The 21,329-nt window shown below is 43.4% G+C and overlaps 3 protein-coding genes across 6 annotated transcripts in view; 1 reads left to right on the top strand and 2 right to left on the bottom strand.

Moving 5' to 3' along the window:
* LOC117962522 (acid-sensing ion channel 1-like) overlaps nucleotides 1–2,483 on the bottom strand; it is a 62,456-nt gene extending 59,973 nt beyond the window's left edge. Inside the window, exons 1-2 of one of the 3 annotated variants that reach the window (XM_059011561.1) lie at nucleotides 2,147–2,483; nucleotides 635–1,175 (exon numbers count right to left, since the gene is read on the bottom strand). In XM_059011561.1, the coding sequence (XP_058867544.1) occupies nucleotides 635–996 (362 nt within the window). In that variant the 5' untranslated portion in view covers nucleotides 997–1,175; nucleotides 2,147–2,483. Of the gene's footprint in view, nucleotides 1–634 lie in introns of all 3 variants that reach the window. The other 2 variants (XM_059011560.1, XM_059011563.1) reach the window with 2 other exon arrangements.
* A 4,035-nt stretch (nucleotides 2,484–6,518) lies between these two features.
* Nucleotides 6,519–16,183, top strand: LOC117967018 (rac GTPase-activating protein 1-like). The gene is made up of 17 exons (XM_059011505.1): nucleotides 6,519–6,689; nucleotides 7,913–8,000; nucleotides 8,880–9,082; nucleotides 9,469–9,605; nucleotides 10,109–10,178; nucleotides 10,271–10,324; nucleotides 10,828–10,905; nucleotides 11,149–11,266; nucleotides 11,635–11,792; nucleotides 12,128–12,292; nucleotides 12,743–12,838; nucleotides 13,185–13,383; nucleotides 13,587–13,692; nucleotides 14,018–14,150; nucleotides 14,807–14,933; nucleotides 15,426–15,534; nucleotides 15,892–16,183. The coding sequence occupies exons 2-17, from the start codon at nucleotides 7,916–7,918 to the stop codon at nucleotides 15,965–15,967; spliced, it is 1,914 nt and encodes a 637-aa protein (XP_058867488.1). The 5' UTR covers nucleotides 6,519–6,689; nucleotides 7,913–7,915; the 3' UTR covers nucleotides 15,968–16,183.
* A 1,932-nt stretch (nucleotides 16,184–18,115) lies between these two features.
* LOC117967019 (uncharacterized) lies at nucleotides 18,116–21,256 on the bottom strand. 2 transcript variants are annotated; one of them, XM_034914101.2, is made up of 5 exons: nucleotides 20,918–21,256; nucleotides 19,828–19,933; nucleotides 19,558–19,664; nucleotides 19,185–19,357; nucleotides 18,116–18,873 (listed from the first exon to the last, which is right to left on the bottom strand). In XM_034914101.2, the coding sequence occupies exons 1-5, from the start codon at nucleotides 21,036–21,038 to the stop codon at nucleotides 18,598–18,600; spliced, it is 783 nt and encodes a 260-aa protein (XP_034769992.2). In that variant the 5' UTR covers nucleotides 21,039–21,256; the 3' UTR covers nucleotides 18,116–18,597. The 2 variants fall into 2 exon arrangements, with proteins under 2 accessions (XP_034769992.2, XP_058867493.1); XM_059011510.1 differs by lacking the exon at nucleotides 20,918–21,256 and adding an exon at nucleotides 20,135–20,904.
* Between the last annotated feature and the right edge of the window lie 73 nt (nucleotides 21,257–21,329).

Raw genomic sequence — 21,329 nt, forward strand, 5'->3', positions numbered from 1 at the left:
TTAATCGGAACTAAAGCATTTATATTGAAATGACTACTAGCCTCCACCAGCTGGGCAATTTTGCAAAACAGTAAAGAGTTTCCTGTTTATCACACAAGAATGCTTCTGCAGGGGTCCACTAAAGGATAGAGGAGTGGGGGTGGGGGAGTCTGTGCTGGGAGCACAGTGTGTAACCCCCAGGAGAGAGGGAGAGAGAGAGAGAGAGAGAGAGAGAGGGCGCAGAGAATTTAAAAAAAACAGCTCTATATCCAAGGAGAATCAGGATCCAGCAGGAAACTCATCAATCACAAGAAATACTTAATGAGAAAGAAAAGTAACTGATCAACTGAAAACTCATTATTTAATAATCAGCTGCCAGACTAAAACTAAACAACCGAGCGAATAGTAGCGCTTAAAAAAAAGTCTGATTTGAAAAGCCCACAGCATCAGCACTAACTTTCTTTGCTAGCGCTTGCAGTCAACTTTCAAACCCATTATGATTCTTGAATGGGATGCTCCAGTTAGACGTGCCAGACTGGGGTGAGTATGTGAGATGTGGACGGCTCAGCAGCTATGTGCTGAACAGCCCTGGCTCAGTGTATCCCTGTCCGCCTGCCTCTCCCTCTCCCTCCCCCTCCCCCACTGCACGACCCACCTGTTGTTCAGAAGGGCCAACAGCTCCCCCGCGTGGTACAGGTCGTTGCGCGTCACCCGGCTGAACCGAAACTCGTTGAGGTTACAGAAGGTGATGGCCGGGAAGTCCATGCGCGGCACCGACACCTCGTCCAGCTTCGTGACGTGGGGGTACGCGAAGTAGTACCGCACCCGGTCCACGCACACGCACAACAACAACGAGAAGGAGCCGAGGAACAAAAGCAGCCACAGGAGGCGCTTCATGCCGAACCGCTCGTAGGTGAAGATGTGGGCCAGTCCGTGAAGGGTGGATGTGCCGGCGAACACGTCCAGCGGGGTGGGCCGGGGACAGTCGTCCTCCTCCGGTTCCGCTTTGAGATCCATCTCAGCCGCGACCAGGTCCTTGTAGGGTATTGCCCTGCCCAGGTTATTCCAAATGATGGAGAAGCAAGAACCGGGACGCGAGCTCCGGGGAGGGGGGTGTTTCTCAGCGCGCCTGTGAATGATCGAGACAGGACTGTCCAATTCAGCAGCAGCACGGTGTGTTACCGGAGGATTTCGCTCTGTGAAACATGGATATTATATGACAGTGTTATTTGATCCGATTGCAAATGCAAAGTTTTATTTTTTGTATTGCCAGTGTGTAAAATGGTACCCCCCAAAACCACCCCAATAAAAAATCGGTCAAATGTAGGGAAGCCGTACATACAAGCCCAGCCTTATTATACAAAGCATCGCACGCTGTCTGCCTGCTTCACAAAAACACACACGAGTTAGTCCCAAGTAATGCAATCGCTACATCTACTGAACAAAACTTACTTGCTACAGTTGTCCGAAGCAACAAACTAAATCAATCTGAAAAGGATATATATTTAACCCCTTACTGTCCAGCGTGTCTAACCCAGTAAATGTACTGTGCAACGCTGCTGAATAACTAGGAGCACAGGACAGACGAACTGGAACAACGTTGTGTTTTAAACCACCCCCCCAAAAAGACCCCTCCCTTTCTTGTAAAAAATATATATTTAAAAGCGCATCAATCGTAATAGGAATAATGACATTAACACAGTGCGCTGTTTCCAAGGGCAGTCTGTGAATTGAAATGGTTTCCTTGTATGTTTGTCAGCGTTGCCCCATCCAAAGACAGCGGTGTTTCAATGTACATCGTGGCGGTAGATAAATGAACCCGAAACGAGAAGCGTCCGGTGAACAGGTATTCTGTAGAAAATGTGTGTTTTTAAAAAAAAATTCAAAAGCAGCTTTTGGAAGAGAAACGTGGGAATAATTTTCCGTCCTGAAGATTTTGTCTCTGGGAGTTCCGAGCGGATAGAACACGTGGAAGTGTGGAATCTGATGAGAAATCGGTGGCCAAAATAAATAAATAAAAACACCGCAAGCGAATTTAATTTGATTCAGTTTCAATAGCAAATCGATTGTATCCCACAGGCAACACAAAACAAATCCATCTTTAAAAAAAACAGCAGCAGTGTAATATCTAGTGTTCAGCTGGTTATAATCCGCACAAAATAACAACCCGTTTCTGAGAGTTATGACGCCTGTGTCGTCTGGAGGTCCAGTATTTCCCCGCGGAGGCGGCACGCTGGACTTGGCGGTGTGGCAGGTTCGGAGAAGCCGGGATCCGGTGCGGTGCTAGCCGAGGATAGGAGATGCAGGAATAGGAGGAAGGGAGAGAGAGAAAGAGAGAGAGAGAGAAGGAGGGGACGCGCCTGCCTGCCTCCCTGCCTGCGGCCGATGCTTGGTTTGCTGTTGCAGAGGGGTCTGTCTGCCAGTCTGGGGTTTACTCACTGACGATGCTGTATGGTTCGGCTCCTCTCTCCTCTCTCAGAAAGAGCAGTCACACCCCCCCACCCCTCTCCATTTAGTAATGTAACCGCTTCATGGTTTTATTACTATGGTATTCAATTAAAATGTGATGGATTTATAATTTCCAGCTGCACCCGGTGCTTCCCTGTAATTACAGCGCTTGCTGAACGCTCGCTGGAAATGTAGTTGAATCATTATTATTGATCGCTGGTATTATTGTTGTTTGCATCAACGGTGCATTACGTCAATATATTTTATTACAGGAAAAAAACACACATACAATCCGTAGTTTGATTATTTAGTGGTAGTATCTCTCTCTCTCTCTCTCTCTCTCTCTCTCTCTCTCTCTCTCTCTCTCTCTCCTCTCTCTCTCTCTCTCGTTGTTTCCATTGGGTGCGGTTTGTCTTTATTTTAGATACACGTGTTTAATTAATAATGTATTAATTCGGTAAAATTGATAGTTTAATTAATATTGTTTTAATAATTCAAAGAAATTGGGCACAGAACGAAACTTAAAAATAAAGTAATAAATAAAATAAACGATATTTTTTTTTACCGCGCGGTGAGGTGCGCGATATTTTTTTCTCCGCTCTTGTATTCCCCGCAGTGAGGTGCGTGATATTTTTTTCTCCGCTCTTGTATTCCGCGCAGTGAGGTGCGTGATATTTTGTTCACCGCTCTTGTATTCCGCGCGGTGAGGTGCGTGATATTTTGTTCACCGCTCTTGTATTCCGCGCGGTGAGGTGCGCGATATTTTGTTCACCGCTCTTGTATTCCGCGCGGTGAGGTGCGCGATATTTTGTTCACCGCTCTTGTATTCCCCGCAGTGAGGTGCGCTTCTCTTGTATTCCCCGCAGTGAGGTGCGCTTCTCTTGTATTCCGCGCAGTGAGATGCGCTTCTCTTGACCCGCAGCGATTGCAGGTTTTGTGTTTAAACGAGCCTTCCTTGAATTCTGCGCCCTCGGGTTCCAGCTTCAAGGAGCTGGATAGCAGTGTGGGATTAAACTGCGTGTAATTACATTGCGGTCGGGAGCGGAGAGCATTGATTCCTGTTATATTCATCCGGCTCAGACTGAGCTGCCAACACCATCAATTCGATACAGCGTGTCAAAGAGCAAAAAAAAACAAACACAGTATTTTGTAGAGTTTACAGCTTCCAATAGATTTTTACAGGACTAAAATTACTACTTATCGAACTGTAAACTAACCACATTATGAATACATTAATAACTACGTTATTATGATATGTATAGGCTAATACATTCATTTATATAATACATTCAAAAACAGCAAACAGCTCTCTATCCAAGGAGAATCCAACAGGCAACTCATCAATCACTAGATATACTTCATTAGCTAATTATTAAAATAGTGACTTTTTAGTTTATCGATTTTTCATCTATCTATCTATCTATCTATCTATCTATCTATCTATCTATCTATCTATCTATCTATTGATCCATCTATCTATCTATCTGTCTATCTGTCTGTCTGTCTGTCTCTGTGTCTATCCATCTATCCATCTATCTATCTATCTGTCTATCTGTCTGTCTGTCTGTCTGTCTGTCTGTCGTAAATGTGCAGTTTTGAAAGAAATGTTCTAGAACAAACGTGTTTTAACCAGTCTGATGAAGGGTGTCGGTTCTCTCACCATTCAAGCAGAACCAATGAATCTTCGTACTGGTTGTATAATGAAATATGCAGTGAACCAGAAATCATATATTATTAACGGGTGCTTTAAACGCTCTTTACACGTCATGAGTCTGGGAGAGCCGCTTTACAAACACGGTTTCTAATCTCTCAATCCAAGACGCATTGGTAGGCCTACACCAATCAGCTCCAGCAGCTATTAAACAAAGAGAGAGCCTGGCTTACAGTAGATGTGGATACACAGAAAATATTTCAAATGCATTCATTCACCGTGAATCAGGTATAGTACGCCCTGTCTAATCCCAGCCGCTCTGCAAACCCATCATTCAGCATCATTTTATCGTCCCAACCTTTCCCACAGTAAAAGCACAGCAACTTGTATTAAAGCACAGTGAAAGTATGGCAAAGCCCAGAGAGGGGTGGTTTAAAAAAACATGTCAAACCATAGGAAACAAACAGTAAAGATCCTCTGCAAACGTGTATAGAGGAAGGGAAAGGAAAGGCTGGAGAGATGAGAGGACAGCCACAGGGCGCAGCCCTGCTCGGTTATCATCTTTATTCACGGCACAAGAGAACATTGTTTCTAACCCCGGAGGATTGAGGATGCATTTATCACAGAATGCCATTGAGCACGTGTCTTTCCTATGATTAAACTGCTTCAAATTTAAGATATTATCATTTTTTTCTTCTCTAAATCTGCATGTGTGCTGTTTTGAGTTTGTCTGGAGAATTCTAACTGCCGGAAAAGCCTTCCTCGTGCCACTCAAACCACGTGACCGTGCAAACTTCTAAACTTCCATAACTATGAAACACTCAGCAGGGCTGAATTTAACAATACTAAAAGTTACTTAAATCCAGCAACAAACTTTTCGACTCATTATTTCTTCGGTCTCTTGTACCAAGACGTTTCTCGTTGAATTTAAAGCTTATTTTAGTTTTTCTAAACCTTCCAGCTGTGTCAGCCCGGCTTCAAGGAGATCTGCACACGCTGCATTTGATTCAGTGCTTCATCTCTGCTTGCTGTCGGTGCGCTCGGCTGGGCTCGCTTTGATTCAATGAAGTACAGGAGACGTTTAATCCTGCACAGACACAGGGCTGCTAATGCCAGCAAGCTCTTAGCGAATGCACTGCGATTAGGAGGTGTAATTAGCAAGATTCAATTCAGACGATTCCCTAGGATTCTCTCGAAGGCCATTAGCGAGGGAGGAGTTGGTTTTAATTGCTGCCAAAGGGCGCACAGTGGTTGGGTTTAATGTTGCCTGGCTCTCTGTATCAATGTGCTAACCTCCATAGAAAACAATGGGACAGCACTGTCCAGATAAGCATGTGCGATGCTCAGTGGGCAGAAAAATTAAAACTTGAAATGAAAGGGATAATCGAGCTCATAATAACGCGTCCTATGTTTTGCACTATTTCAATTTCTGAAACATACAAATAAAAATGTAAAAAATACATTCAAAACATTATATTGACAACGGGCCTTTAAATAGCACGTTGACGGTCAGCGTGGCGTGAACTGAAATATCAAACGACTGTCCTCTGAAAGCAGGGCCAGCTGTGAGAGAGTTAATGGAGCGGGATCCGCTGGGGGAGGCTGATGCAGCCAGAGCCATCAGAGAGGTCAGCAGCCCTGATAAAGTTTCCTGCAATCTGATCTCTCCCTCTTGGTTCATTTGACATGCTTGTTGCTGAATAGTTGCTTTTGAATAATACACGTGTAATACACAGCGCATCAGCGCCCTCTAGTGACAATTAATATGGTTGCCGCACAGTATCCTGACAGTCTTCGTTTTTGCTTCCCTGTGCATTTCCATACTTTCCAGTGACGCGATACACTTATGGTGCGCTTCTCCTAGGGCAGCGCAGAGTTGGGTCCCTTTAAGTGTGTGTAAACTCAGTGTCCCTGAGGATAGAGCAGACGCTCCGGCATCTGGCGCGGCGAGATGTACAACCAACGTTTTAGAAATACTAATTAGAAAAAAAATCATTAAGAAATCATTAGCTGCTAACGGCACCCCGCAGAGAGGAATTTTAACGAGAAAAAGAAATGCCTACATAACAAAAAAAAAGTCTTTCTGAAAACAGTCTCAAAATCCAGATACAGAATTTGGATTATTATTAGACATATTTCTTACACTTAAAATACTTTTTTGGCGTTACTTGAATACTCGTGTTAAAACAAACAACTTTAGTATTACAGTTAGAAAACTAAGCAAGAGACTGTTGCTGCATAGATATCAATATTTAATTAGCGCGGTTATTTTTTGTAACATTATTAGGGTTTTTGGAAAGTCAAAACCGAACTATACCGCTCAGGTGTGTAGAAGGTTGCCACAACCAAGATGGCGTTGCGACTGTGATGTTCCGCAGCCTGTTCGTGCCCACGCTCTCTGACGTCAGGACGTTCCGGCGCAGGTCATTGGCCGGCGGGTAATTTTGAATAGAAACGGCCGCTGCGGGAGAGACGGTAGAAGAAACTCTAGTCAGAGAAGGCGGTAATAAAATGGACTATTAAGAAAAAAAAAGTATTATACAGGTGTTGAGAAAAAAAAAGACATTAATAAAGCCTGTGTACCGTGGCTTCGGAGAGAAAAACAAAAAAGGTAAATTCATAATATTATTAATTTTATATATAAACTGAAGCGCATACCAAAATGGTTGCCTTAACATTTTTACCCGTAGTTACACAAACAAAAAAATATCTACATTCGGTGTTGTTTTAACACAAAGTCGAGGTGGCGTTTTAGTGTAACTTCTAAAACTAGACTGTATGTTTGTTTCATTTCTTACTGTGCTGTTTGGTTAAACCGAGAAACGCTGTTTAATATTACGAGTGGGGCTTTGAATGCTGGTGAATGGACGGTACTGAATAATACTATTTTAAAAATCTGGTGTCTTGTTTGGTGTAGATTTTGAAATTGGAATAGCAATGAGTCAATGTCACGATTGCATTAGGTTTGCAGTAACACGGCAGTCAATATTAGGGTGCAGTGTTTGCGTACGGGTACATTAGTTAATAAAATTGTAAGTACTTGTATGCTTGAATTAAAACTCGAGGGACGATGTAAGGACGCAATCTAAATTAATGTGTTTTTAAGCGTTTACTTTTACACAGGTCAAGATACAAAGTGATATGATTAGTTATAAGGAAACTAAGGAGGCAGCTATTATTAGTTAAACGTACTGGAATTCAAAATATGAGGTGGGTGGAGGATTACGCATATCAATGTTGGTTCGTCAACTGTAATCGTCTATAATACTCAAAGGGTCTGTCTGTTCCTTTGCAAGCTTGACCTCGTGTTGGGGTTGGAGTGCAGGCTGGTAATTCAAATTGTCAGTCATTTTAAAGGAGGTTTCGTGCACCTCATTGCAAAATAGGGAAGTTAGCATCATTTTTTTCTTTGTGGGACACACATGTCAATTGTACCTTCATTAAAATTTAAATGTGCGCCACTGGTTCCCTGTCACTCGGACTAGACATTGGTAATAATTTTGTGTTGAAGGGGTGAGAGACTGGGGTTCGAGCTACAGCGTCTTGAAATCCTGTTAATTTTTTTTTCACACAGGGATATAATTCAAAGCTAATTCCTGGATTAAAAAAAAAGGCATCTGAACCTCCTGTTGTCCAGACAGTATTGTGTTAATCTCAGAATGTTATGCAGGTGCACACTGAATGGATAGCTGCAGTGTTTTGCAAGATAAAGTTCGGTGGCAACATCTCTGCATCCCGGTTTGTTTTGTACATCTCTGGGAGTTGGGTCACTAAACAGTCAATGAATGTCTGGATTGCAGTGGCGCTGTGGCTAATGATTGTCTGTTCCTGCAGGAAATGGAGACGGCTGTGCTGCAGATGCACAACCTCTTTGATCAGCTGCTGAGGCAGGTTGAGGTGCTCAACGAAGGCATGGAACCCCGTAAGTGCATTTTTGTTAGTTTGCTGTTGTGGAGGGCAGGGGCGAGAGAGGACTGGCAGTGCCAGCTTGGTCTTTGTTTCAACTGTGTACGATGGTAACTCGAGTGAGCGAAACATATGACCTGCGCCTGATGGAAATAAGACTCCTAAATTCGACATATCACAGCCAGTACTAGCTACAGATATACAGTAATATCAATTGAAAATACAGACAGGATTATTGTTCCCTAGTGCCACCATTGGGTCTTTCATCCTCAAACCTGTACATAAGTTTCAGACCAGTTGGGTACTCATGCTATGCATAACCCACAGGCATGGAAAGATGACTCCTATTGCATAGAAGTTTCACCCATTCCAGGTTTTACTGCAAGCTTGATCAGCCACAGTGTATAGGTAACAAGCTCAGGTGTGTCTTATTAAATGGATCAGCCTGCTATGCAATGGGAGTCTTGTTTCTATCCCTGTAGTTCTGTTCTGCCTCATCAGGGACTGGTTAGGTTATTGTTCTATTCCCTGGTTTGACATTAAAAATGTGTTCAAAACAAATCCAAGCGACTAGGGGCCCCCAGACATTAGAAACAAGTGCTTCAGTGAGTTTGATATCCCTAAATTGCTGCACATAATTATTATTTTTTTATATATATAAATCTTAAGAATAATTGTAAGCCCACATTTAAAATAAAAAAAAAAAAAAATCCTAACTGGTACACATACAGACTTCCAAACCTGATTTAGAAAGAAGAGGTGTTAAAAATTAAAATTTAAAACAAGATGGATCCACCCAGGCAGTGCAGTTCAGAAAGCGCCGTGTCTCCTCGATTTTTTCCTGTCCAGCGTTAACTTTTCCTGCGTCTTTGACTTGACCACCCTTTCACCGCAGAGTTCCTCCAGCTGGCTCGGGATTTCGAGGAATGCCGGCGGCGGTGGCAGAAGACAGACGCGGAGCTGCTGCGCTGCAAGGAGATCCTGTCTAAGGCAGAGACGGAGCGCAGCGCCCTGGACGTGAAGCTGAAGCACGCCCGCAACCAGGTGGACGTGGAGATCAAGCGCAGGCAGCGAGCCGAGACCGACTACGAGAAACTGGTGATGGCATTACTGCTCTTCTCACTTTGCTTGATACTCACCACCGTATGCCAAAGTGCCTCGACATCCTGTCCAGAACTCCACGGCAGCTTGTGCTATGCGTAACCCACAGGCATGGAAAGAAGACTCCTATTGCATAGCAGTTTCACCCATTCCAGGTTTTAATAGGAGCTTAATTAGTCACACTGTATAGGTAACAAGCTCAGGTGTCTTATTAAACTCGTGAAACCAGGAATGGATCCCTGTCTTAAATGGTTTGCTTTCAAAACAGTGTATAAATAACAATGAAAGTGCGATTATGGGCGATTGTTTCTGCTGTGTAGCATGGCAGTCCTGCAGCTCTCCTGTTCTGATCCTGTCTCGTGTGTGTCTTTGTTTAAATGCAGGAGCGTCAGATACAGCTCATCAGAGAGCTGCTGATCGCTGAGGGCTCCACCAGTATCCAGCTGAGTGACGAGCAGAGATCCGCCCTGGCATTCCTCAATGCCAGGTCTCAGCCTACAGGACTCAATGCCAGCAAACGGTAAGAACAGCTGCCTTGTGGAGCAGCACCCAAAGAAATCAATTTGGTCAACTGAGGGCAATTTTTTTAATTCCTCCGGAGCTTCAAAATGCTCCATTTTTAAAATATGAAATACTTTACTTGACCTTGTTTTTTCTTGTGAGTTTTAACTACAGAATTCTATAGTGTGACTAATGTATCTTTTATTCATCAGATTTAAACCGCACACGCACACACACAGAGTTCATGGTATAATGATCACACAGTACCTGAAAGGAAAAATATATATTTCCGCGCATTGTAGCTAAAATTCAATCCAAAATGTCTGTAGGTGGCTAGGCGTGTTTGATAAGTTTGGTGAAGATCAAAGTCAAGGCATTTATCAGTGTACAGTACGACAGACAGATCAGCATGTAAGCTTTGACCCTAAACAAGACAATCTGTTTGTGTTTGACCCCTGATAGGCACCACTGTCTCGCTCAGTAGTGCTGTCCTGTTAACCTGTTCTGGTTGTCCTCTCGCAGGTTGTCCACGATAGACGAATCGGCGTCCATGATGTCGGACATCAGCTACGATAAGACGGACGACTCCTTGGTAACGCTTTGCTTTCAAGAGGTTTTCAGTTTGCTTTGAGTCGAGCAAAGTGAACAGCTGTCCCTAACCTTTCACTTCTCCTACCCTGATAGGACTGGGATTCCTCCATAGTGAAAACCGTGCGTCTAAAGAAAAGGGAAAAGAGGGTAGGTAGTCTTCTAAATTGGGGGTGTTGGTGGTTTGAACCTCGGCCAAGTTTTTAAATGTGTAGAATTTGTCTAAACGTTTAACTGTTGTCAAATAGGTGTTAGCCTTGGTGTTTACATAGTCTGTACAGTGCAAGCCAAAAATGCAGTCTCCTTTATATACAGGGTGATTAGAAAGTAAGTTTACCACATCAACGCACCATATCATTGATATGGTAAACTTATTTTATTTAAAAATAAATAAATAAATAAAAAGACGACTGAGGGCTTATGGTGGCTTTTCTGATTTGGTAAAAAACGTTTACAAAATATAATTGGTTAAAACATTAAAATGTTTAATGCTAAAATATAAACATTTGGGGAAATAACAAACTGACAGCTCTGTTCAGAGAAAGGGTTGGTGTTTTCCTGCATGGTAGTATAATGCTGTGTTGTAAGATCTTGCATAGTATTGTAATGCTCTGTAGTGTGATTCTGGGATGTGACTTGTGCTCTGATCCCAGCGCTCCTCCCGACACCATGCGGACGGCCCCCCTACAGCACCCAAGCGGTCACGCTCCACTGGAAGAACCTCCGACAAAGTAAGAATGAACAGGCCAGCAACGACAACTTTGTTTTCTTTTATATACCTTTTTTTTTCTGGTTCAAAATCAATAGCAAAATAATTCCTGTGCATCTCTCTGCTTCTATAATTGGACTAGTCTCCTCCTGTCAATAACCAGCTCCAGTTGATAAATTCTACTGAGAGTTTTTGTATTTACAGTCGTGACAGGGGCTTGGATGTCTGTTACCAATGTGTGAATTTTGTATTTATTTTTCATAAGGGGAATGAGTCTATTGTGACCAAGACTACCGTGACTGTTCCTAGCGATGGAGGACCCATAGAGGCCGTATCCACTATTGAAACAGTGCCCTACTGGACCCGCAGCCGCAGAAAGACAGGTGAACACAGCCTCTTACAAGAAGCGCCTTCCTCAAATCTTTCAAGCATATCTCAATTACTTTCCAACCCCAAAAAATACCTGAACTAAATCATAGATCGAGTGACCCTGTTTGATGCACTTCAGCTGGATCGACCGAAAATGCTTTCTTGCATCTTCTTAAATTCTTTCGAAGGAGGAGAGGGACTGTATGCATTGCTACAAACAATTACTGTGATATACAAGGTGTTGTAAATCCCTCAAATCCTCTGCTGAGAGAAATCCTAGCAGTCTCTCGAGGGAGTAGGGCGGTGTTTCAGTAGAGGTTTAGGGGGAATGAGAAGGCTGCAAACAGACAGATGCAGGCTGTTTGTTTTCGCTCTCTTTTAGCTAACCTGCAGGGGTGGGACAGTGACTCGATCCTCTCTGAGAATGTGGACGCTGAGAACGTCGGGCTACAGAAGAAGCCGGAGGTGGAACATTACCAGGAGCCCAGCACCCCTCACAGCAACGGCTGCATCAGGCTGCACGAGTTTGTGTCCAAAACGGTAACGGTAGCTGATTTCTGTCTTGGCTATCTTAGACCGTGGCCGTCCAGCAGAAGGCTCTTGAGCCATGGAAGGCTTGATTATTGATCTCCCCAATATGCCACTTTTTTGATAGTATTCCTGTTTAGGAATTAAGGGTTTTGCACCAATCGACTGGTTCTCAGTTGGAGTCAATCATTATATCTAATTAAACGGTGAATAGCAGTATTGTTGATCCAGAATCACTGGGATCTTTTAAGCTACTAGGAACTGGACAATGGGCTGACTGGCTTGTTGCCGTTCCTACATTATCTTTATGACTTCTGCACCCCTGAAATGTTTGTTGTTCTCCTCAGGTGATCAAGCCCGAGTCCTGCGTGCCCTGTGGGAAGAGGATCAAGTTTGGGAAGCTGGCACTCAAGTGTCGGGACTGCAGAGTGGTGGCTCACCCAGAGTGCCGAGACCGCTGCCCTCTGCCCTGCATCCCATCCCTGACTGGGACCCCTGTGAGGAATGGAGAGGTGCGCACCCACAGGCTGACTATCGGGAGCTTGAAACTGGCACCAGCCCTGCACTCAGTGCTGGTCCTTTTTGGTTTCAATATATTATTGAAGAGTTTGAACTGTCAGTTCTCGGTTACCTGATCGCACTTCTCATCGCAGCATGAATAAGCCTGTAGGTTTACTAATCGGAGTTGCTCATGTAGATTTAAGGGATGAACAGTTTGTTTAGTACTTGAGGACCTGGGTGCAAGTTTATTTTGGTTCATTTTCATCATCTGGACGGGCCACATTTGCCCACTCCAGAACTGTGCTCAGGCTAGTTCTTGCCATTCCTGTTTGGACCGCTAGATCCCTGTGTTTGGAAAAAGTGAAACTGTTATGACTAGCGTTGCTGCTGCTGACTTTGTTGCAGGATATTGCTTGTAACTGATCCTGGCCTCCTTTCTTTCTTTTTTTTTCCTTCTCTAGGGAACCCTTGCTGACTACGTTCCTCCCACCTCTCCTATGATCCCAACGCTGGTTGTTCACTGTGTGAGCGAAATCGAGCAGAGAGGCTTGAGAGAGGTAACCTCGCTGCGGGTATCCTTAAATAGATGTTTTCAGCTAGTACCACCTTCAGTGCACTAGCCACAGCCTTTATCTACTTGTCTTTCAGTTTTGCTACAGTTCACTCGCGGTGCATTGCATCACTGTGCAGCCTTGACACTTGACAGTATAAAGCATTTTGTTTACTTGATTTTAGTATAGTTTCATGTTCTGCCTTGACTCGGTGTGTGACTGGATTCGCACACAGCGTGAGATAGGATGTGACCTCTCTCTGACTTTTTCTCTGTGTGTGTGAGACTGGGTGCTGGTTCTCTCTCCCTCTGTATCTCTGACTGGACTCTGTCTCTCTCTCCCCTCCTGTCAGACGGGTCTGTACCGCGTCTCTGGCTGCGACCGCACCGTGAAGGAGCTGAAGGAGAAGTTCTTGCGTGGGAAGACGGTGCCGCTGCTCAGCAAGGTGGATGACGTGCATGCCATCTGCAGCCTCCTCAAGGACTTCCTGAGGAACCTCAAGGAGCCTCTGCTCACCAGCCGCCTAAACCGGCCCTTCATGGACGCTGCAGGTACACGCAGTTTGAATGCATTCACACCAGTCTCAATCAGGAACTTATTTTTAATTGACTTCTTGAATTTCAGACGAGAGAACCAGGAAGCTTAATTGTAAATTGTTTTGAGTGGGGTTGACTAACGTTCTGTCAATTAATGCCTCTGCTTATTGATTTGGTGGTGTATGCTGACTAGTGTTTTATTTTTCCATCTGTTTCAGAAATCTCCGATGACGATAACAGCATTGCTGCCATCTACCAGACGATCAGCGAGCTGCCTCAGCCCAACAGGGACACGCTGGCTTTCCTTGTGATACATCTGCAACGGTAGGCAGCGAGTCTGAGTGGAGGAACTGCAATGAAAATGATTTAAACACAGCTAGAACTCTCTAAAGCACCAGAAGTGGTTACTGAGGGATACTGGTTAAAAACATGGGAGCTGTCCAACTACAGGGGTTACTGTACAGCTTTCAGATACTTTGTGATTAACATTATTAGAAACCTGAAAAAAAAAATGCCTTGTATGTTGTGGCCTTTGCTAACATTAAGTCTAGAATGCCTCAAGGATAACTGACATACGTACGTGTGTGTGTGTGTGTGTGTGTGTGTGTGTGTTTGTCTGTAATGGGTCTGTTTCTGCTCCCCTCTCTAGAGTGGCTCAGAGCCCTGACACGAAGATGGACATCTCCAATCTCTCCAAGGTCTTTGGACCCACAATAGTTGGCCACGCGGTGCCTGATCCAGACCCGATGACGATACTGAACGATACCAAACGTCAGCCAAAGGTAAAGGTGGCGTCATGTTATAGGGTCACATGTGGCCCCAAAATGTACAGCTATGGCCAAAAGATTTTCATCTAGAATGTAAGGATTGAGACCTCCATTTAAAAAAAATTAATACATTTAATAATAAATTATGGATGGATGGAAATGATGCCGCAAGTGTCTACTGGAAGCCATACAGTATTTCATGTTAGGTTTCGAATTGTCAGATGTTTCAATTTGTCAGTTTTATGGAAAACTACAAAGCGGCGTAATTAAATATTTTAACGTGACATTTATTCAGCAGGTTTCATTCAACCTTGAAACCAAAATGAGTTAATTCTATCATGCCATAAACTACAACATCTGGAATGTAACATGTGGGTGCCTTAACAGTCTTCCATTCCTTGTGCTATTTCAGAATACCCTGTAAATATATATGAAAAAGTTGCATTAAAAAGTTTCCTAGGTGCCTCTTCAGTGTCCCATTTCATGATTTGATGTTGCACTAATTTGGTTAAATCACTGTTAGTCCATGATGACAGTAACCTGTAAAGGTTCTATATTTTTCAAACAGAAGAGGGGAGCGCTGTATTGAAAGTGTTTAATCAAGCAGACCTGTCCTGTGTGTTTCTGTTCCCAATGTGTAAGTTTGTGGCTGTTCCTCTGAACTCTCTCAGGTGATGGTGCGCTTGCTGTGCCTGCCTGTGGAGTACTGGAGCCAGTTCCTGATGGTGGAGCAGGAGAACCTGCACCCAGCACACATCATCCAGAACAACAACGCCTTCTCCACCCCTGACGGCAAAAGTGAGCGTTCAGCAACGTTTCATACAGAGCCTTTCACCGTGAAAGGATGTCATTCAGTAAATCAAGTCCTGTATAGCGATTTTCATTACAAATCTGCAAAATGTGTGTGTGTATATATATGTGTGTGTGTATATATATATATATATATATATATATATATATATATATATATATATATATATATATATATATATATATATATATATATATATATATATATATATAATAATATTAAAAAATCCCTGTCTGGTGGTTTTGCACACCCCAATTTAACACTAATATTGGAAATTGACTAGTTTAGCTAAGGTAGCTTTTAGTAGCCCCAAGATAAGGGCGAACACAAGGAAACTTGGTGAGCAACTCATTGCATGGGACACCTTTTTTTAAAGAAATGTCACAGACAAGCTGCCTCGTGTTTCATTGGCTGTGGAGTAACTGAATTGATTTCATGTTCTGCAATCCCTTATTAATTTCTCTCCCTCGTTCCCACAGTTAGTATTCTGGGACCCCTAACCACTCCAGAGCACCAGATGTCTAAAACACCTTCCTCCAGCTCTCTGTCTCAGCGAATGAAGACCACACTAAGCAGGACAACTCCCAAGTAAGTAATGCACACAATGCTGAAGCTGTCTGCTATAGTAGCACCTGGGCTATTTGGAAAACTGGCAGCAAGTGGAGAGCCCTGCTACCTGGGCATGGAGTCTATGGCAGTCTGCTGCACCTAGGTTCACAAAGTCAGGGTTGAAACCAATATTGACGGCCATATTCAGAAACAACACTTGAGTGTTGGTGCTTGCTTGAGTGTGCTTCTCAATATGAAAATAACATTAACCAGACGTGCATAAGTGAGCACTAACACTTGCCTTGTTTCTGAATATGTGTATCGTTTAATTTCTGGTTTATAATAACTTGTTTTACCAAAGGATTTGTTTTCTTAGTTTTTTTTCGTGTTTTTCAGGTTTGGAAGCAAGAGCAAATCCACCACTAACTTCGGTCGCTCGGGCAATTTCTTTGCTTCTCCACTCCTGAAATAAGAATTTACTGGATTCTAATATATTCCCGTGGCTTAAAGGAAGTGTACATTTTTTTTTTTTTTATGTAACGCTCACATTTTTACTGTGCTGTTTTTAAATCGCTACCTTCCAGCTGGGAGATGGTACAGTAATGTTTTTAGATCTACATATATTTTAATTGTATTTAATCGTATGACTTTTTTAAAGTGATTACAAGCCTTCCTTTTTGAAAAGTTATATTGGCATTCTTTAAGTTTTTTTGCAAAATTATGACCAAAGGGAAATATTGGAGGAGTCATCCTGCAATGCAAGAAATATCTGTTTTGTAAATTTAAGTGCCATTTTTATAAATATCTGCTCAACTAGAAATGAACGCTATACAGCTTCTGCAGTGGCACTGGGCTTATGTTGTTCTGTGCCAGTGAACTTTGAGAAATGGTAAGTATTCTATTGGTGTCCTGGGTGGTAACTACATATAGCAGTATTAATCCTGTGCTGTGATAGGAGTATAAAAAAAAAAAAGTCACCCTTGTGTGGAACTGAGAGCATACCCTTCATCTCTCGTCTAAAACCTCTTTGGGGCCAGCGTGTACCAGAAACCGTGGATATGTTTTGCATCCACCCCCAAAAGGAATATGCATTTCTCTTTTGCCTCTATTGTTTCAGTTACTAAAACTATGTCTCGTCTGTTTTTGCATTCAGTTTGTATTTTAAACACTAATTGTATGTTAATACACTTTTGTAAAACCCTGGCCCAACTCCAGCAATACCTCCAAACAATGGTGTGGCAGTCGCCTCTTTACCTACCTGTTGGTTCTCAACGAACACATCTTTACAAACGGACAAGCACATGTTCGATCCGCCAGTTAACAGGACATTTAGTAATTATGTGTATATTGAAGATGCAAACGGTGTAAGCACTTTATCTAACTAAACCTCAACTCCTGTCCCTGCTTTAACAAAATGAGACGAGCATGAGCCCAAAGTAAATGCAGATTTATTTAAGAACCAGTTAGCAACCATGCCCAAGACTAGCTGCCTTATTCCCACTCTTAATAACCTTGTAAATATCTGAATCATGCTGTACTGTGTTATTTGCCTGGGAAAATTGAATTGAAACCACCATAACTGCATGTGCTTTGAGAGAAGATTCAGTGTCTGCACACCCGAGTTAAAACACAATTTGGAGTCGTCTTTTATTAGATTGTAATGTTACTACTTGCTTTCGGTGTCCAGTTATCTGGTTTGAGATGCAGAATTCAAATCACAATTCAATTGAGACTCCCCTGGAGGAACAGAACATGAGTGCATTGAATTTGTAGTATTCCAGGAACCAAAACGCCTTTTAATATGAAATGGAGACATGCTGAAGTGAAAACAATAAAACAGACAGAAGGGGAGGGAAGGATGTTTTTTGGACATCGTGCAATTCTGAAAAGCAAATTAAGTGTTTTTCTTTTCTTCCGATTAGTCTGCACCATAGGGGCACAGACTGGGTAAAAATGCAGTGGTGATACTTTTGTGAAAAGGTGACAATAAGGTTGATAAAATATTATACAAAGCTAACCTCTATTGCTGTGTTAAACTGTATATGCATGGTGTGTATTTTAGAATACCCTGTAAATAGAACTCCCTAAAACAAGTGGATGTGTGGTTTCATTCTTCTAGTTTTGTTTTGTAGTGGGTCTCTACTTTCCCTCCATCCCTAACTTCCTCAACCTAGTCTGTATTCTTAAGCCACTTCTGAAAAAAGTTACTGGTTTTCCTAGATACCTCTTTTAAATGTCCCGTATTAGCGTTCCCTCAATATTTTGTGATTTGCCATTTCACTAATTTGGTTAACTGACAGTAACCTGTAAAAGTCATATTTCTCTGCATAAAGGCCCTTCCCTAATCCACTGTCTTTGATCTTTCACATTTTTCTGGTGTGCAAGTCAGCTAGGGATTTCATGCTCAGTGTTGAGCAGTAACATGAGTGTGTGACACCACCTGTAAATATGGTGATTTAGGATTGCAGACTCGAACCTGTACGCTACTTTCATTAGCATGTGAGCAACTGAGTTGTTTGAGTGTCGAGGTGGAGGAGTGAGAAACGGCTGTGCGATAAACATTTGTATAAAAACTCCCCCACTGTCCCTTCCTTTACAAAGTGTCACATCGTTGCAATGATTGCAGAGCATCGCAAGTGTTTTAATCTGCAGGATTGTTGCATTTTAGCAGACAGTAACCTTAACATTTGTAACAAAAATGACACATACATGAATGTGTTACACTCCTATAAAGTAAAAGCCCTGAGCATTTTTTTCTCTCGGAGAAGAAAGATGCTTAACCTTAAACAGTTCGGTTTCTGGAGCTGTTTGTCTGATTATAGTTCTTCAAGCGCATATAACCCACACAACACAAATGTATTTTTATACAGCGCCCTTCACACCATGGCAGCCCAGAGTGCTGTGCCAAATTTGGATGTCAGTAGTCTACAGTTGTGAGGAGAAAATGCATGGTTATGCATGTTAGATTTGGTAAAGATGCAGAATTTAAAAGGTATTTTAGAAACATGTATTGTTGCTTTTACAATAATGTGCCGCTTTCTACCGTTCAGTTAGGCATTGAAGCAGGCAGTAGGAAAAGCTTGTCCAGCACTGAATTAGGGTCTATCTGGTGAAGGGCCAGAGGACTGGGGTGTTCCTCATGTACTCCTGATAGTCTGGATCACTGCCCCACTTCTTGAGGGCCTGTTTCTCTAGAATGGGGACCCCACTGACGTAATTCAGGAGGAAGTAGAGGAAGAGCGGGGAGACCACGCTGAGGTGCTGGGCTCCCTGCATCACGGAGGAGGCAGAGAGGTACAGACCCGTCCACTGCAGCATCTCTCCCAGGTAGTTAGGGTGCCGGCTGTACGCCCACAACCCGCTCCGGATAAACCTGCCCTAAAAACAAAAAAACAAAGATGTGCAGTGCAGTTAATAATGAGAAACCCTGATCAGGCACAATCTGGGTCCGATTTTAATGACAGCAACCGCTTCTCTTATAATCCCTTTTGTCTGTAGGGTACATGAAAAAAAACTATTAAGTAGCTTCAATTTTTATTTGATAGAATTACATTTCCCTGCATTTATTTTTATATCAGGTTTTTTGTTTTTTTTTTAGTATTGAAGTTATATAAGGTTTTAAATACAGAATTGCCTGCTTGTAGAGTAGATCTCGGGTACGTGCTCTGAACTTCAGTGTTCGTACCTACCACGTTATCGGGGTCCTTTTTGAAGCTCCATTTCTGCTGGTCGGCGATGCCCTCCGTGGCGAAACCCAGCGCCCACAGACCCCAGCCCAGGTAATCCCGGACCCCCAGGGGCCGGTCCCGCTGCTCCGAGTTCAGGATCAGGGTGGGGAGAAGGGTCACAAACACCCACACCGCTGTGGGCACAGGACATGGGGACGGACGGATTTTTACAGCAGCAACTTATCAACTAACACTGCAACACTTCTAGACCGTTTTCAGAACAGAAGCAGTAACATGCAAAGCTGCATGGAGTGTTAACGAGGAGGTATACAGAGTATCCTAGAGCACCATTTCAACTGTTTCTCACCAAATACGAGTGTGCGACTCTTGTTACCTTGCATGGTCCAGTAGATAAAGAAGGTGCCGGGACTGTCCCGCACTTTATTGAAGCGGCGATCCAGCCCCTCGTTCATAATCCTCAAAAACAGAAAGGAGCCGAGCCTGTGGCGGGGGAAACCCAAAACGCCTCTTATCAATAACTGTTTTGTGTGATGTCACACGAGGCGTACTCCCGTCCCCATCCTCAAAATCTCATTTATTTAAGGGCGAGAGGGCGGTCCTGCGAAACCTAATATTCTAATAAGCCCCGGTGATCCGCACTCACCGTAGACCCCACGCGGTCACCAGCCCGCTCTGCACGTTCTGACGCCGGTAGCCAGTTCCGCCCCATCTTCGGCTCAGGAGCGTCAACAACACGAAGGTCCCCGAACCTGGAAAAAGGTGTGAACGGGACAGAAAGGTTTAACCCTTTGCTGCCCAGGGTATGTTCCCCTACCTATTTAAAGCCGACGTTCTTAATGTCAAATATATTGGACACTGAGTAGCAAAGGGGGAAAACACACACGCACTAGAGTGGATATGCTGTGCTGCATAACAATGAAAGCTGTCAAAAAAACTAAAAAAAAAGCCACCTTCCGTAACTGCAGCTTTCATTCTGCCCATTTCCCCGCTGCTATCTTGCTCTGGGCCGCTTGCAGCAAGTCCTGGTGGAATGGGCGGAGTTTGAGAGCCGCCTCTTTCATAACAATCAGCGAGTCCTGGCTGGAATGGGCGGAGTTTGAGAGCCGCCTCTTTCATAATAATCAGCGAGTCCTGGCTGGAATGGGCGGAGTTTGAGAGCCGCCTCTTTCATAATAATCAGCGAGTCCTGGCTGGAATGGGCGGAGTTTGAGAGCCGCCTCTTTCATAACAATCAGCGAGTCCTGGCTGGAATGGGCGGAGTTTGAGAGCCGCCTCTTTCATAACAATCAGCGAGTCCTGGCTGGAATGGGCGGAGTTTGAGAGCAACACAGCCGCTCGTTTCATAATGAAAGGTTATACAACTTGTGAAGTTACAAAACCAGAACAGAACTGAAAAAAACCCAACTTTTAATTACATAACAGTGTTGCAAATGGCTAGTTCTGCATCATATATCCACAACAACGTGCTGTACTGCAGGAACAAAAACTCGTTACCAACCCTCAGACGTGAAACTAGTTTTGTTCCCGATTTACTGCAAAGTTTCCATATAGACCTACTGGTCGTGATAAACAACACGGCGCGTAAAACTAAGTGTAAAGCGATACATAACGATGTATAATTGCAAACCCGGTATGGAGAAACAGTGCTGTGTTAGCAGTGGTATTAATTTGCATTTTCAACACACTGTACACACACACAATAATATTTAATAATATGAGAGTCATCATCTCACCTGCTAAATCATAGAACTTTTCTGTCTTAAAAGCTGAGGCGACACCCCATCCGACCCACTGGATGGCCAGGTCGGTGACGGCACATTTTAATAATAAATTCCCCATCGCAGATACCGGCATTGCAACCGCCTAGGACGCCCGGTCAACGTGCGAGAGCTTAATATAACAACACTAGCTACTGTACATGAAGAATACAGCCTGGAACTCCGGACAACGTTCTGCTTGCAACATTCTAGCCAGGGGCGTGTCTGTGCTGACGCTCGGTGATCGGCCCCGCCTTTTACGCACGGTATTGTGGGAGTTGTAGTATTTAGATGTGTTTTTTTAATAAGTATCAGAAGACACCAAGATATTTTATAAGCAAGGCGTCTGAGGGGGGTAAATGGAGCAAAACAAGAGGGTAGTGACTGG

This window comes from Acipenser ruthenus, chromosome 42 (genome assembly GCF_902713425.1).
Source record: "Acipenser ruthenus chromosome 42, fAciRut3.2 maternal haplotype, whole genome shotgun sequence".
In the NCBI taxonomy this organism is placed as follows: Eukaryota; Metazoa; Chordata; class Actinopteri; order Acipenseriformes; family Acipenseridae; genus Acipenser; species Acipenser ruthenus.